Here is a 14,680-nt window from a genome sequence, read left to right as displayed (position 1 = left end):
ATGCATCTCTTCACTACTAATAAAGTCACTACAGGATGTTTAGATTTTTCAATGGATGGTGAATTCTTTGAGACATATTTGGCCTTATAAGTGAATATTTAAACACAAATCAATTATCCATAATAAACATAAACATAATTTCATTAAGTAACAATTACCACTTACCAAGGGGCTATGTCAATTGTTTGCACATTATAACCAATTGCATCTACAGGATTTTATTGTTAGATCTTGCCTCCTCGGAATATTTCAATAAAATTTACACAAAACAGAACTTACTGATGCCAGATCCAGGATTTCGAGAAGAAAGTTCCGAATAAACCTTTTGTGATGTATATTTTTTAGTTGATTCAGGTTGATTTCAAAAGCCGAAAGTGGAATAGGACTATCATTCTCCCTGGATTCCATCATCTGAGTAAGTTGCTTACAACTCATACAGCTAAATCAAGATGGAAGACAGATCAATCTTATTACTGGTAAAATAGATCTTTTACACCGATATGATATGTGACTGTGTGGAGATTTGACAACCCCTCTACAAGAGGATGCGTTGGATGAACATTCTTATCAGCCGATCAGCATTCAGGCTTCTATGTTCTCAGTTCAATGAACGAAGAACAATCTCATTAAAATCAGATCTTAGTTTTCGCTACCGCTAAAACATCCCATTACGGGTCACGTCAGAACAACCTTTCGCAAACTTTGACCGATCAATGAAATGAATGACAAGAAATAGACATTAGCCAATCAGAAGGCAGCTTTCTCTAGCTTTACGGCGCTAGGTTCAAACTGGCGACTTCGCTTCGAAACATATTTTGACATATTCTCGATTTAAAAAAATCAAAACTGTTAAAAAGAACATTCTGGAATGGCTCACAGATGGCCTAGATTCTATGGATATAATCATAAAACCCGTAACTGTCGTTTGGAATACCTTCTGTTCAATATTTCGAGGTTGCATGATTAGAAAACACATTCCGTCTGTCACTTTCATGATCTGGTAAGCGAGGCTCCGATTGGTTGGATGAAAGGTCGTTCTGACGTGACCTGTAATGGGATGTCCTCAGATCTTTGTTCAGCGATAACGAGAACTAAGATCTGATTTTAATGAGATTGAACGAAGAATAATCATTTATTATCTGTGTACAAACGAAACTGCCATATACACATCAACACCAAAGTGACACTTACATTCTAAAAAGACATGGAAACTTTTGACACAGCCCCTCACATATACTCATATTCCAATAACCAATATAATACAATAGTAACACAAAATAAAAGCAATTTATATCTTTTTACAAACAAATTGAGATATAACCATCAGCATTAAACTGACCGGTACAATGTACATTTGGAAATGATATGGTTAACCTTTGATCCGGCCCCTCACATATATGACACATAAACATATTAAAAATATCATCCAATGGTCATCATATACAATTTTTGTACAAGCAAAAAGAGCACCAGTGGGATATGTTAATGCTGTATCACACGCGTATCGGAATGTTGTGATGATGGCAAAAATTCAACAGGATAACAAAGGGTATTAGCAGTATTTGAGAAACCTTGATGTCTACATCCTCGATTATCATATTTCAATAAAATCATAATAAATACCTTGGACCCATTCTCAAATATAGCTTTGTCATGGACGTGCCATCTTTACATCCATCCTTCCTCTCTCTAACTTATCACAGACTAATTTGACTGGAGGGCTTTTTTAGCATCATGCTCTCTAAATCAAGCTCTTAACAAAGCTATCATAGCCAATGGATCCAGAGAATTTATCAAAGTGGAATGGAAATATAATATCCTGGATAATTAAGGATGTAGATCAAAGACTAAAAACCATATGCGAATTTTGGACCTGATATTTCTCAAACCACTGTGGAAGAAGATCCACATATTGGCCTTCAGAGGATCCCCAGAGAGCTGTTTTGATCACCTACGATCCCAGCACTTCAGCAGTTGTTGGTGATCCGTCTAGCCACTGTGGGACTAGTTATCCACACTGCCACACTATGACAGTCTTGTCATATCCTCCTGACAACAGCCTCCCATCCTCAGCAACATCAATACTGGTCACAGCATCTACAACAGAGTTCAGTCTCAGGATACCCATTTCTTGAGTGAGTGAGTGACAGGTGACCTATTCTATACCGGAATACCCACAAGAAGACCAGCATAGGAAACTGGGGCCCTATTCTACCCTGGAATCCCCACAGAGACAAGAGTGGGGCACTAGGGACCTATTCCACCCTGGAATCCCCACAGAGACAAGAGTGGGGTACTGGGGCCCTATTCCACCCTGTAATCCCCACAGAGACAAGAGTGGGGTAGTGGGGACCTATTCTACCCTGGAATCCCCAAGGAGACAAGAGTGGGGCACTGGGGACCTATTGTGTCCTGGAATCCCCAGAGACCTAGAATGGGGCACTGGGGACCTATTCTACCCTGGAATCCCCAAAGAGACAAGAGTGGGGCACTGGGGACCTATTCCACCCTGGAATCCCCACACAGACAAGAGTGGAGTACTGGGGACCTATTCCACCCTGGAATCCCCACACAGACAAGAGTGGGGCACTGGGGACCTATTGTGTCCTGTAATCCCCAGAGACCCAGAGCGGGGTACTGGGGACCTATTCTACCCTGGAATCCCCAAAGAGACAAGAGTGGGGTACTGGGGACCTATTCTACCCTGGAATCCCCACAGAGACAAGAGTGGGGTACTGGGGACCTATTCCAGCCTGGAATCCCCACAGAGACAAGAGTGGGGTACTGGGGACCTATTCTACCCTGGAATTCCCACAGAGACAAGAGTGGGGTACTGGGGACCTATTCTACCCTGGAATCCCCAAAGAGACAAGAGTGGGGTACTGGGGACCTATTCTACCCTGGAATCCCCAAAGAGACAAGAGTGGGGTACTGGGGACCTATTCTACCCTGGAAGCCCCAAAGAGACAAGAGTGGGGTACTGGGGACCTATTCTACCCTGGAATCCCCACAGGGTTGTCTTACCTTGATGAGCCTTTGACTGGTGAAGTAACTGTCCCTTGTCCATGTCCCAGACCTGCACGAAGCCTGCACTGTTCCCCGACATCACCAGGCCCCCAGCCCACTGGAGACATCTGAAACAACAGAGGCAATGTGCCATCAGACCCGACCCGGCATGTGCAACATGCCGAGGTAGGACAATTCAATTCAAACAACCAAATCTTGGTTCTTGGAAGAACGAGTCTTGGCTGATACCTCAAGCATTGAAAATCCATATCGCCCTCGAGAAGTGCGCTAACCTATACAGAACACAATCATCTGGAGGGTGAGGTTTCCGGACTACTGAGGTTTCACAGTACTTTCACTTTATATTCACTGTGGGCATGGATTACTTCACAATGTCTGTGCTTCTGGCAACATGACTAGAGAACAGGTGGCTGACAAGTGTGTGTTGACATGTTTGTATTGGGTGCACTAAATATGTGGAAAATGGTACAAAGTTTCCAGACGCAGAAAAGTGGGAGCTTATGAAGAAAACTATCAAATACTGCTTTTAAATATCACAATGACATGCCCTACAACTCCACTGGACCTATGTTTCATAAAAAAAATTAATCTTTCATCCCACCTAGTCTGTAAGTAGGTCGAGATTGAAGGGAAGCAACTATGATTATATGTGTTATTTGTGTTTTCTCAAGCTTGCACTAATTTTCAGGTTAAATATTAAAAAGAGTCCTTACAGTATTTCATCTTGGACATCCTTGGTGAAGATCTCGGTGCCAGTTCCTGTGTCCAGCACTTTGATGTAGTTGTCTTCCCCACAGGACAGGATCCGTCTCACATCTAGAACACACAGACACAATACACACATCTAGAACACACAGACACAATACACATTATCTATAACACACAGACACAATACACACATCTAGAACACACAGACACAATACCCACATCTATTACACACAGACACAATACAAACATCTAGAACACACAGACACAATACACACATCAATACGAACAGACACAATACACATTATCTATAACACACAGACACAATACCCACATCTATTACACACAGACACAATACACACATCCATAACACACAGACACAATACCCACATCTATTACACACAGACATAATACACACATCTAGAACACACAGACACAATACACACATCTATAACACACAGACACAATGCACACATCCATAACACACAGACACAATACACACATCTATAACACACAGACACAATACACACATCTATAACACACAGACACAATACACACATCTAGATCACACAGATACAATACACACATCTAGAACACACAGACACATTGCACACATCTAGAACACACAGACACAAAACACACATCTATAACACACAGACACAATACACACATATATATAACACATTTACATAACTGCATTTGCAGACACAATACAGAGTTTGCAGACACAATACAGCATTTGAAGACACAATGCAGCATTTGTGGACACAATACAGCATTTGTGGACACAATACAGCATCTGTGGACACAATACAGCATTTGTGGACACAATACAGCCTTTGCAGACGCAATACAGCATTTGTGGACACAATGCTGCATTTGCAGACACAATACAGCATTTGTGGACACAATACAGCATTTGCAGACACAATACAGTCTTTGCAGACACAATACAGCATTTGTGGACACAATACAGCCTTTGCAGACACAATACAGCATTTGTGGACACAATGCTGCATTTGCAGGCACAATTTAGACTTTGCAGACACAATACCGCATTTGAAGATACAACACAGCATTTGCAGACACAATACATAATTTGAAGACACAATGCAGCATTTGAAGACACTATGCAGCATAAAAGGACTCTTATATATACTCTGCCCTTAAGGCTACTTTTAACCAAAGAAAATTGTTTGAGTACATCAATCTTGTACGATGTTATGCACATATCATTTGTGCAAGCGCTTAAGGAAATCTGCTGGATTGTTTTGTGTTTTGTGGTTAAGAAGTGCACCTTGCCAAAAAGGATTCCCACTAAGCCTTTTCTTTGTTTGGACAATTAGATTTAATAACAAAGATAATAGAAAAAGATAAATACTCCAGACCAGCGAGCAGCCTTAAACTACAGAGTGCGGAAGGTGAATGTTATGCCAGACATAGTGGGCAAGGAGTACAATATTAGACAGGGGTGTATCATAGGTGGATCAGTTACCTGGACTGATGAGGACAGCATTGATTCTCCCATGATGCACTGTAAATACAGGAAAAACACTGAAGAACCACCACTGAGGGCTGCATGTACTATTGTTGGAACATACTGGGTCCAATATTTATATATTCATGATATAAGCATATTTAACCCCACACAACATACCGGTAGTGCCAATTCCTTATCTCTTTAATCCTATAACACAGAACCTAAATCATGTCTCTTTAATTAGGGGGCGCTCTCCACCAGGTCGCCATTTAGAGTTACCTCCCTTCAAGACCTCACTTTCCTCTCATTTGAAAACTGTGCAAATTTCAGATTGGGGAAGGTTGGGTGATCTGTTGTATCAGGATAGATATACTAATATCATAAATATTCTAGTGCAAAGGTTATCACACAGTTGGTGGCTGTGTTTGTAGTTGCAATGCTGGTCTGTCGGTAACCTGGACCAGAATATGTCATGGACTAGACTTGAGGCCTCCTCAAGCACCCCATCTTCACTAATCTGTCACCTGTCACATGCAAAGCTATGCTTCATTGTTGATTACCTGTGTTGGATACAATATACATAGAATACTAAACTCGCTCCCTTGTAAGACCAATTTTTATGAAATGAGTGAACAGTTGTGATATCTGACGAGTGAAAGCTCATAAAATTCATAAAATTGGTATTTCAAGGCAGCATGTTCAGTATTTTATTTATTACTTGCCGTTTATAATTTTGTTTTAAAATTTAACTGTTGTGTGTGAATAGGCAGACATCTACATGATCCACAGCTTACTCCAATTCAGATAAAAAGAAGAATGCTTCAAACAAATAAAAAATTGATACTTATTAATCAAATACCATACAACAGCCCCGCTTAAGAATTCAGGCATCCGTTCCACAAAGCTATCATGACACTAAAGTTACTGTTACTCCCATACTTTAACATAGACTTACAATCGCCTCGTGGAATGGGGCCCTGCACTAAAAAGTTACAATCACCAATGATGTAATTTGTTGCACCAGCTAAAACAGCGCCATGTGACGTCAGCCTAGCCACAGGGTTGTTGGGGTCATGGAGTGTGCATAAGCTCCTCTCAGTGATGTATCATCTCTACACGCAATGTCATTGAAAAAGCCCAGGGATGTTGGGAGCTTTCAATAATTGTTAGTGAAACTTGTTCCCACATTACCTTAACATGCATTTAGTATTACACAATGTGTAGTACAGCTGTATGTTATTAAACGGGTGATCTCTTCATAGGCAGGTAATAAATGATGCTGAGGGATCGGAACACCTAGTCACCTGTGTCCTCTGCAAACACTTTGAGACCTTCATTTACTGGCCTTTGGCTAGCATACTAGTGTTAATTACTAATTCTGACAGTGTTAGTCATGACTGTACTCCTTGTGCACCTGCTAGTTGGTTGCTGATGTACTGAGTGTAGAGGTCCCACACACACAGATGGCCATCCTTGGTGCCCGTCACCAGCAGGCGACTCTCGGCATCCAGGTCCAGACACGTCACCCCCTCGTCATGGTCCAGCTGGCCCTGCAACATAGACGCAGTCACACTGACCATTCCACATGGCTAGGGGTAAACAGAAGACTTGTGGAACATTAGTTGAAAGTTTGTTTGTTTGTTTGTTTACTTGTTTACCGCTGCATGCAGCATATTCCAGCCATATGATGGCGGTCTGTAAATAATTGAGTCTGGACTACACAATCCAGTGATTGAGTGAGTGAGTTTTTATGCCGCTATTTATATTTTTATTTATTTGTATATTTTTAGCAATATTCCAGCAATATCATGGCGGGGGACACAAGAAATGGGCTTAACACATTGTACCCCTGTGGGGAATCGATCCCGGGGTCTTCGGCGTGATGAGTGAACGCTTTAACCACTAGGCTACCTGACTGCCCCTTATCCAGTGATTGACATTATGAGCATCGATCTATGCAAATGACCATCAACTAGGTCAGACAGCCTGACCACCCGATCCCATTAGTTGCCTCTTATAACAAGCATGGGTTGCTGAAGACCTATTCTAACCCAGATCTTCACTGGTCACATCAGTATAAAGAGAGAGATGAGTGACAAGCAAATGCTTGACCCAATAAAACTACCCTACTACCCTACCACCCTACCACCCTACCACCGCTACCACCCTTCCACACTACCACCCTTACCCAGGGGAAAGTCACGTGACAATTTCACGTTTTAAGCAAATGACCATTATCATATAGTAATAGATTCTATGAGATGTCAAAATGGTGTGAGTGCACCCTTTTCGATAACTGCTCGTGACATAGAAATTGTTATTTTGGGTCTTGAACCACAACCAATGTGGTTCCCAAACTCACCAGATATTTGGCCGATGAGAGAGCCTGGCCTTGTTCTGGTTGTGGCAGCTTCCAGATCTGTAAACAACAGCACTGTACTTGTACATCATCCACAGTAGTGGACAGTTGACATAAGTCAGCTCTTTTACAGTATCATGTAATTCAATGTGTCTGACTCCACGCTATAGAGGCAGTGTACAGGGAGCCTGACGTCCATACAATAGAAGCAGTGTACAGGGTGTCCGACCTCCATGCTATAGAGGCAGTGTACAGGGTGCCTGACCTCCATGCTATAGAAGCAGTGTACAGGGTGTCCGACCTCCATGCTATAGAAGCAGTGTACAGGGTGTCCGACCTCCATGCTATAGAAGCAGTGTACAGGGTGTCTGACCTCCATGCTATAGAGGCAGTGTACAGGGAGCATGACGTCCATTCAATAGAAGCAGTGTACAGGGTGTCTGACCTCCATGCTATAGAGGCAGTGTACAGGGTGTCCGACCTCCATGCTATAGAAGCAGTGTACAGGGTGTCCGACCTCCATGCGATAGAAGCAGTGTACAGGGTGTCCGACCTCCATGCTATAGAAGCAGTGTACAGGGTGTCCGACCTCCATGCTATAGAAGCAGTGTACAGGGTGTCTGACCTCCATGCTATAGAGGCAGTGTACAGGGTGTCCGACCTCCATGCTATAGAGGCAGTGTACAGGGTGTCTGACCTCCATGCTATAGAGGCAGTGTACAAGGTGTCCGACCTCCATGCTATAGAGGCAGTGTACAGGGTGTCCGACCTCCATGCTATAGAGGCAGTGTACAGGGAGCCTGACGTCCATACAATAGAAGCAGTGTACAGGGTGCCTGACCTCCATGCTATAGAGGCAGTGTACAGGGAGCCTGACGTCCATACAATAGAAGCAGTGTACAGGGTGTCCGACCTCCATGCTATAGAGGCAGTGTACAGGGTGCCTGACCTCCATGCTATAGAAGCAGTGTACAGGGTGTCCGACCTCCATGCTATAGAAGCAGTGTACAGGGTGTCCGACCTCCATGCTATAGAAGCAGTGTACAGGGTGTCTGACCTCCATGCTATAGAGGCAGTGTACAGGGAGCATGACGTCCATTCAATAGAAGCAGTGTACAGGGTGTCTGACCTCCATGCTATAGAGGCAGTGTACAGGGTGTCCGACCTCCATGCTATAGAGGCAGTGTACAGGGAGCATGACGTCCATTCAATAGAAGCAGTGTACAGGGTGTCTGACCTCCATGCTATAGAGGCAGTGTACAGGGTGTCCGACCTCCATGCTATAGAAGCAGTGTACAGGGTGTCCGACCTCCATGCTATAGAAGCAGTGTACAGGGTGTCCGACCTCCATGCTATAGAAGCAGTGTACAGGGTGTCCGACCTCCATGCTATAGAAGCAGTGTACAGGGTGTCCGACCTCCATGCTATAGAAGCAGTGTACAGGGAGCCTGACGTCCATTCAATAGAAGCAATGTACAGGGTGTCTGACCTCCATGCTATAGAAGCAGTGTACAGGGTGTCCGACCTCCATGCTATAGAAGCAGTGTACAGGGTGTCTGACCTCCATGCTATAGAAGCAGTGTACAGGGAGCCTGACGTCCATTCAATAGAAGCAATGTACAGGGTGTCTGACCTCCATGCTATAGAAGCAGTGTACAGGGTGTCTGACCTCCATGCTATAGAGGCAGTGTACAGTGGCAATGGTACAGAAGACAGTCTTACCTTCACCGAAGAGTCCCACGAGGCTGTGTACAGGGTGCCAGACCTCCAAGCTATAGAAGACACTGAAAGCACAGATTTAATCTTCATATGATAGAAGACAAAAAACAATTCGCTTGCATGCAGCCTATTTTTTCAGTGACCTTAAAAGTATGATCCCCAAAGGCAGAATGCCCATTTGGGCTGAGAGAAGAAACATGTTGCTAAAACACAAGTAAGTATGAACCAAGATCCTTTAAGTTCAACACAAAGGTAAATATTCCTCTGAGAGAGCTGTGTTCAACATGACTTGGTGAATCCCCTGAGGGAGGTTATGCATGTGGTGCTAACAAATCAAGTATCATAAGAGTGAATTGGGATTCGACACTGCAATCAAAGGATCCTATATATGCAGGAATTTGGCCTGGTTCCCCCCAAAACAGAAATGTGTTAACATCATATCCTGCAATGTGTTTGTACCTAGTTTACAGCATATAACATGCAAGCTCCATGTCAATGCATGACACGTTTGTTAACCTCCCAGTATAGAGCACAAGCAACTAGGCATCAGTGTAAGGAGCTTGGTTACAAAATTTTGAAGTAGATGTGAAACAGTCCATTGACTGGCTCTTATCTTCTATGAACATTACAAGTTTATTATCCAAGGTCCAAGGTCTGGCGCCTTGTCCACACGACCAAGAGTTAAATCCCATCACCAAGCTGACAAAGCAAGGATGTCATCTGTTGGATGACTCCATGCCCTGCTACATACTCTCCTGTCAACAGAAGGCACGTCACAGGCTGCATAGAAGGGTACCAAGTTTTGTTCAAATTTGACATTAACGTAATCAGCCCCAGTCTGGGCGCCAATGTCCTGTGATGGGATTAAAACAACAGACCGGGCACAGATCACATGACCAAAGAGGTCAACCCACGTCAGCAAGCTGACAAGGTAAGGATGTCAAATTCAAAATCATGAAATTAATGTGAGTGTGAATTAAATGCACAAAATGTTAGTTGTCTTGGTTTGCACTACTTAAACATCGCAATTAAGTCTCCAAAATGACCATCGACAATAAGGCAGCCTCACTGTACACTTTGGATAGCGGAAATACCAACTTCAATATGAACACAAATACGGTATACAACAATGTCATTCAAAGAATAGGAATTACACAATAGGCATGTGATAAGTTATCACTGCTGGGGTCAAGACTTCTACCCACTCGTGTCAAACTAGGCATCACTGAACACTCCAGCAGTAAAGACAGACGCCACCCATGCAACACTTCGTCAGAGGCTGACACAACCCAATGCGCACCGATAGGCTTCATCACACTCCTCAGATCTACAGCCTTTGTCTTGTCATCTGCCTTCCAAGTTTGTTGATACTGGTGAACTGTTGTTAGTTAAATTATTTTATTGCCTTTGAACTTCCTTTATGGAAAACACCATTATTGCTTTTGGGCTCTTAAGTAGTAAGCAGTGCTATTTGCTGTTTGAATTGATTAAGGTAAGGATATCATTCCATTTGGGATGGGGGGGGGAGTCGCATTGATATTGAGTCACATTTTTGGCTAGGGGTCAACAATCGTATAACTCCATGCTCTGCTACACTGACAAGACAAGGATGCCCCTCCCCGCTACACTGACAAGACAAGGATGCCCCTCCCTGCTACACTGACAAGACAAGGATGCCCCTCCCCGCTACACTGACAAGACAAGGATGCCCCTCCCTGCTTCACTGACAAGACAAGGATGCCACGCCTCCCTACACTGACAAGACAAGGATGCCCCTCCCTGCTACACTGACAAGACAAGGATGCCCCTCCCCGCTACACTGACAAGACAAGGATGCCCCTCCCTGCTACACTGACAAGACAAGGATGCCGCTCCCTGCTTCACTGACAAGACAAGGATGTCACGCCCCCCTACACTGACAAGACAAGGATGCCCCTCCCTGCTACACTGACAAGACAAGGATGCCACGCCTCGCTACACTGACAGACAAGGATGACACGCCCTGCTACACTGACAGACAATGATGCCACGGCCCGCTACATTGACAGACAAGGATGCCACGCCCCGCTACATTGACAGACAGAGGATGCCACGCCCTGCTACACTGACAGACAATGATGCCACGCCCTGCTACACTGACAGACAAGGATGCCACGCCCCGCTACATTGACAGACAGAGGATGCCACGCCCCGCTACACTGACAGACAGAGGATGCCACGCCCTGCTACACTGACAGACAAGGATGTCCCTCCCCGCTACACTGACAGACAGAGGATGCCACGCCCTGCTACACTGACAAGACAAGGATGCCCCTCCCTGCTACACTGACAAGACAAGGATGCCCCTCCCTGCTACACTGACAAGACAAGGATGTCCCTCCCCGCTACACTGACAGACAGAGGATGCCACGCCCTGCTACACTGACAGACAAGGATGCCCCGCCCCGCTACACTGACAGACAGAGGATGCCCCACCCCCGCTACACTGACAGACAAGGATGCCCCTCCCTGCTACACTGACAGACAAGGATGCCACGCCCCGCTACACTGACAAGACAAGGATGCCACGCCCCCCTACACTGACAAGACAAGGATGCCCCTCCCTGCTTCACTGACAGACAAGGATGCCCCTCCCTGCTACACTGACAAGACAAGGATGCCCCTCCCTGCTACACTGACAAGACAAGGATGTCACGCCCCCCTACACTGACAAGACAAGGATGCCCCTCCCTGCTTCACTGACAAGACAAGGATGCCCCTCCCCGCTACACTGACAAGACAAGGATGCCCCTCCCTGCTACACTGACAAGACAAGGATGCCCCTCCCTGCTACACTGACAAGACAAGGATGCCCCTCCCTGCTACACTGACAAGACAAGGATGCCCCTCCCTGCTACACTGACAAGACAAGGATGCCCCTCCCTGCTACACTGACAAGACAAGGATGCCCCTCCCTGCTACACTGACAAGACAAGGATGCCCCTCCCTGCTACACTGACAAGACAAGGATGCCCCTCCCCGCTACACTGACAGACAGAGGATGCCACGCCCTGCTACACTGACAGACAAGGATGCCACGCCCCGCTACACTGACAGACAAGGATGCCACGCCCCGCTACATTGACAGACAAGGATGCCACACCCCGCTACATTGACAGACAAGGATGCCGAGCCCTGCTACACTGACAGACAGAGGATGCCACGCCCTGCTACACTGACAGACAAGGATGCCCCGCCCCGCTACACTGACAGACAGAGGATGCCCCGCCCCGCTACACTGACAGACAAGGATGCCCCTCCCCGCTACACTGACAGACAAGGATGCCCCGCCCCGCTACACTGACAGACAGAGGATGCCCCGCCCCGCTACACTGACAGACAAGGATGCCACGCCCCGCTACAGCTGCACCACATCTCTCACCTGCATCATCATGGCCATGAAGTGTGTCCAACACCCGGCCGTACTCGATGCTGTAGAAGTAGCTGAAACACACAACAAGGACACTCTGATGTCACCGCTAGAAATGATGTAAGCTTCATCAAATTATAATTCTAAACACTCAACATATTCAGCACATAAGCTTTTTTGACACCTTGTTCATACTGAGTGACCTTCACCTTCAATGCCATCCAATAATGTCAGATACATTCCCCAGGAGTATGTAGAAGGCATGTCAAGTCTCATTGTTTGTCACAAGCATGCGGTTGAGAAAACCAATGACAGTGGGTTGCCTAACTACACAAGTCATAACTGAAGAGGTGTAATGAAAGATCCAACTATTGATGCATTGCAATTTCCCATGCACTGATGGTAATCCATCGTTGACAAGTGAATAAAAAAATCATCAATGCTACATGAAATACACTGCCCCTATAGCATGGAAACTAATTACTTACATTTCCAAAACAGACCTTGTTTAAACAGACATGGGAATACATTGCGAACATATTCATGTGCTTCTGTTAGATACATCGTCGTAACTTCACAGATTTGTATACACTTCGCTCCTTCATCACCCCAGAATTTGTTTGTTTTTGTTTGTTATTTAACGCCGCACTTTGCAATATTCCAGCTTTGTGAAGGTGAATACATGAAACTTTTATTTATGGATAGCAACTTCTTTTATTCTTTGTCACGACGTTACAGGGCTACTTCTTGCTCCTTCATCAGTTGCTATCCATAAAAAAGTGTCATGTATTCATGTTCTTCCAACCTATAAATGCCTTAGTATCAAAGACTTTATAGGGCAGTAAAAAATCAAGTCCAGACCAGATAATCCAGTGATCAATATTGTGAGCAACAATCCACGGTTGGGGTATGATGACAATGTGATCAACCAAGTCAACCAAGATTGTATCAAAATTATAGAATTTCAGCTTTGACACAGGTGTGTGGGTCGTCTGAGATGCCACAATTCGTTGTGCAGAGTTGTATCCTTTAGTTGCTATCTAATCTCAGTTCCCCCTGATTATGTTTCTAGGTTTGTCATCACAATATTCATGTTCAAGGATTTCAACAAAGTGGTGAATGTCTTAAGACAGCATCATTTCGGGCTTTTCTCCCACATCAAGCTGACATACCATGATATAACTGAAATACTGTTCAAAGCGATGTCAAACCAAACTCACTCACTCACTTATTTCAGCCTTAGATTTCAATGTTCAAACAAAGAAATAGCCTGTTGTAGTCATGGAGACAGGAGGATGAGGCACAAGTACTCACACATTATTGTCCCAGGAGCCCACAATGATGGTCTTGTTGTCTGGCATGGCTAAACAGGAAGACAGGGCCTGCAGGAGACAAAGAAAGGATCAGAGTGTTTCTGTTTCTGTTGCTCATACTTTCATGGTCAACTTTTCATGCAAACTTCCGTGAATTAGAATCAGTGTAAATAGTGAAAGGCAGTTTGCTGTCAACCATCACCCAGCTTCATTTACAGTTTGATGTCTTCAAGGTGAGATGTGTTAGTTATATGAATCTCAAACAGCCATCTGTGTCATTCTGCTTGTGTTAGTTATATGAATCTCAAACAGCCATCTGTGTCATTCTGCTTGTGTTAGTTATATGAATCTCAAACAGCCGGCTGTGTCATTCTGCTTGTGTTAGTAATATGAATCTCAAACAGCCATCTGTGTCATTCTGCTTGTGTTAGTTATATGAATCTCAAACAGCCGTCTGTGTCATTCTGCTTGTGTTAGTTATATGAATCTCAAACAACCGTCTGTGTCATTCTGCTTGTGTTAGTTATATGAATCTCAGACAACCGTCTGTGTCATTCTGCTTGTGTTAGTTATATGAATCTCAAACAGCCGTCTGTGTCATTCTGCTTGTGTTAGTTATATGAATCTCAAACAGCCGTCTGTGTCATTCTGCTTGTGTTAGTTATATG

The 14,680-nt window shown here is 44.5% G+C and overlaps 1 protein-coding gene across 1 annotated transcript in view; it reads right to left on the bottom strand.

Moving 5' to 3' along the window:
* Window positions 1-993: 993 nt before the first annotated feature.
* LOC124119447 (protein FAN-like) overlaps window positions 994-14,680 on the bottom strand; it is a 43,372-nt gene continuing 29,685 nt past the window's right edge. Inside the window, exons 24-32 of the mRNA XM_048397853.1 lie at window positions 14,014-14,081; window positions 12,712-12,773; window positions 9,294-9,355; window positions 7,575-7,631; window positions 6,627-6,762; window positions 5,228-5,266; window positions 3,741-3,843; window positions 3,025-3,134; window positions 994-2,097 (exon numbers count right to left, since the gene is read on the bottom strand). Of these exons, the coding sequence (XP_048253810.1) occupies window positions 2,009-2,097; window positions 3,025-3,134; window positions 3,741-3,843; window positions 5,228-5,266; window positions 6,627-6,762; window positions 7,575-7,631; window positions 9,294-9,355; window positions 12,712-12,773; window positions 14,014-14,081 (726 nt within the window). The 3' untranslated portion in view covers window positions 994-2,008. The remainder of the gene's footprint in view (window positions 2,098-3,024; window positions 3,135-3,740; window positions 3,844-5,227; window positions 5,267-6,626; window positions 6,763-7,574; window positions 7,632-9,293; window positions 9,356-12,711; window positions 12,774-14,013; window positions 14,082-14,680) is intronic.

Source organism: Haliotis rufescens, unplaced genomic scaffold (genome assembly GCF_023055435.1).
Source record: "Haliotis rufescens isolate VD_foot unplaced genomic scaffold, xgHalRufe1.0.p SCAF_17, whole genome shotgun sequence".
Lineage (NCBI taxonomy): Eukaryota > Metazoa > Mollusca > Gastropoda > Lepetellida > Haliotidae > Haliotis > Haliotis rufescens.
This window is presented reverse-complemented; position numbering and strand designations above follow the sequence as displayed.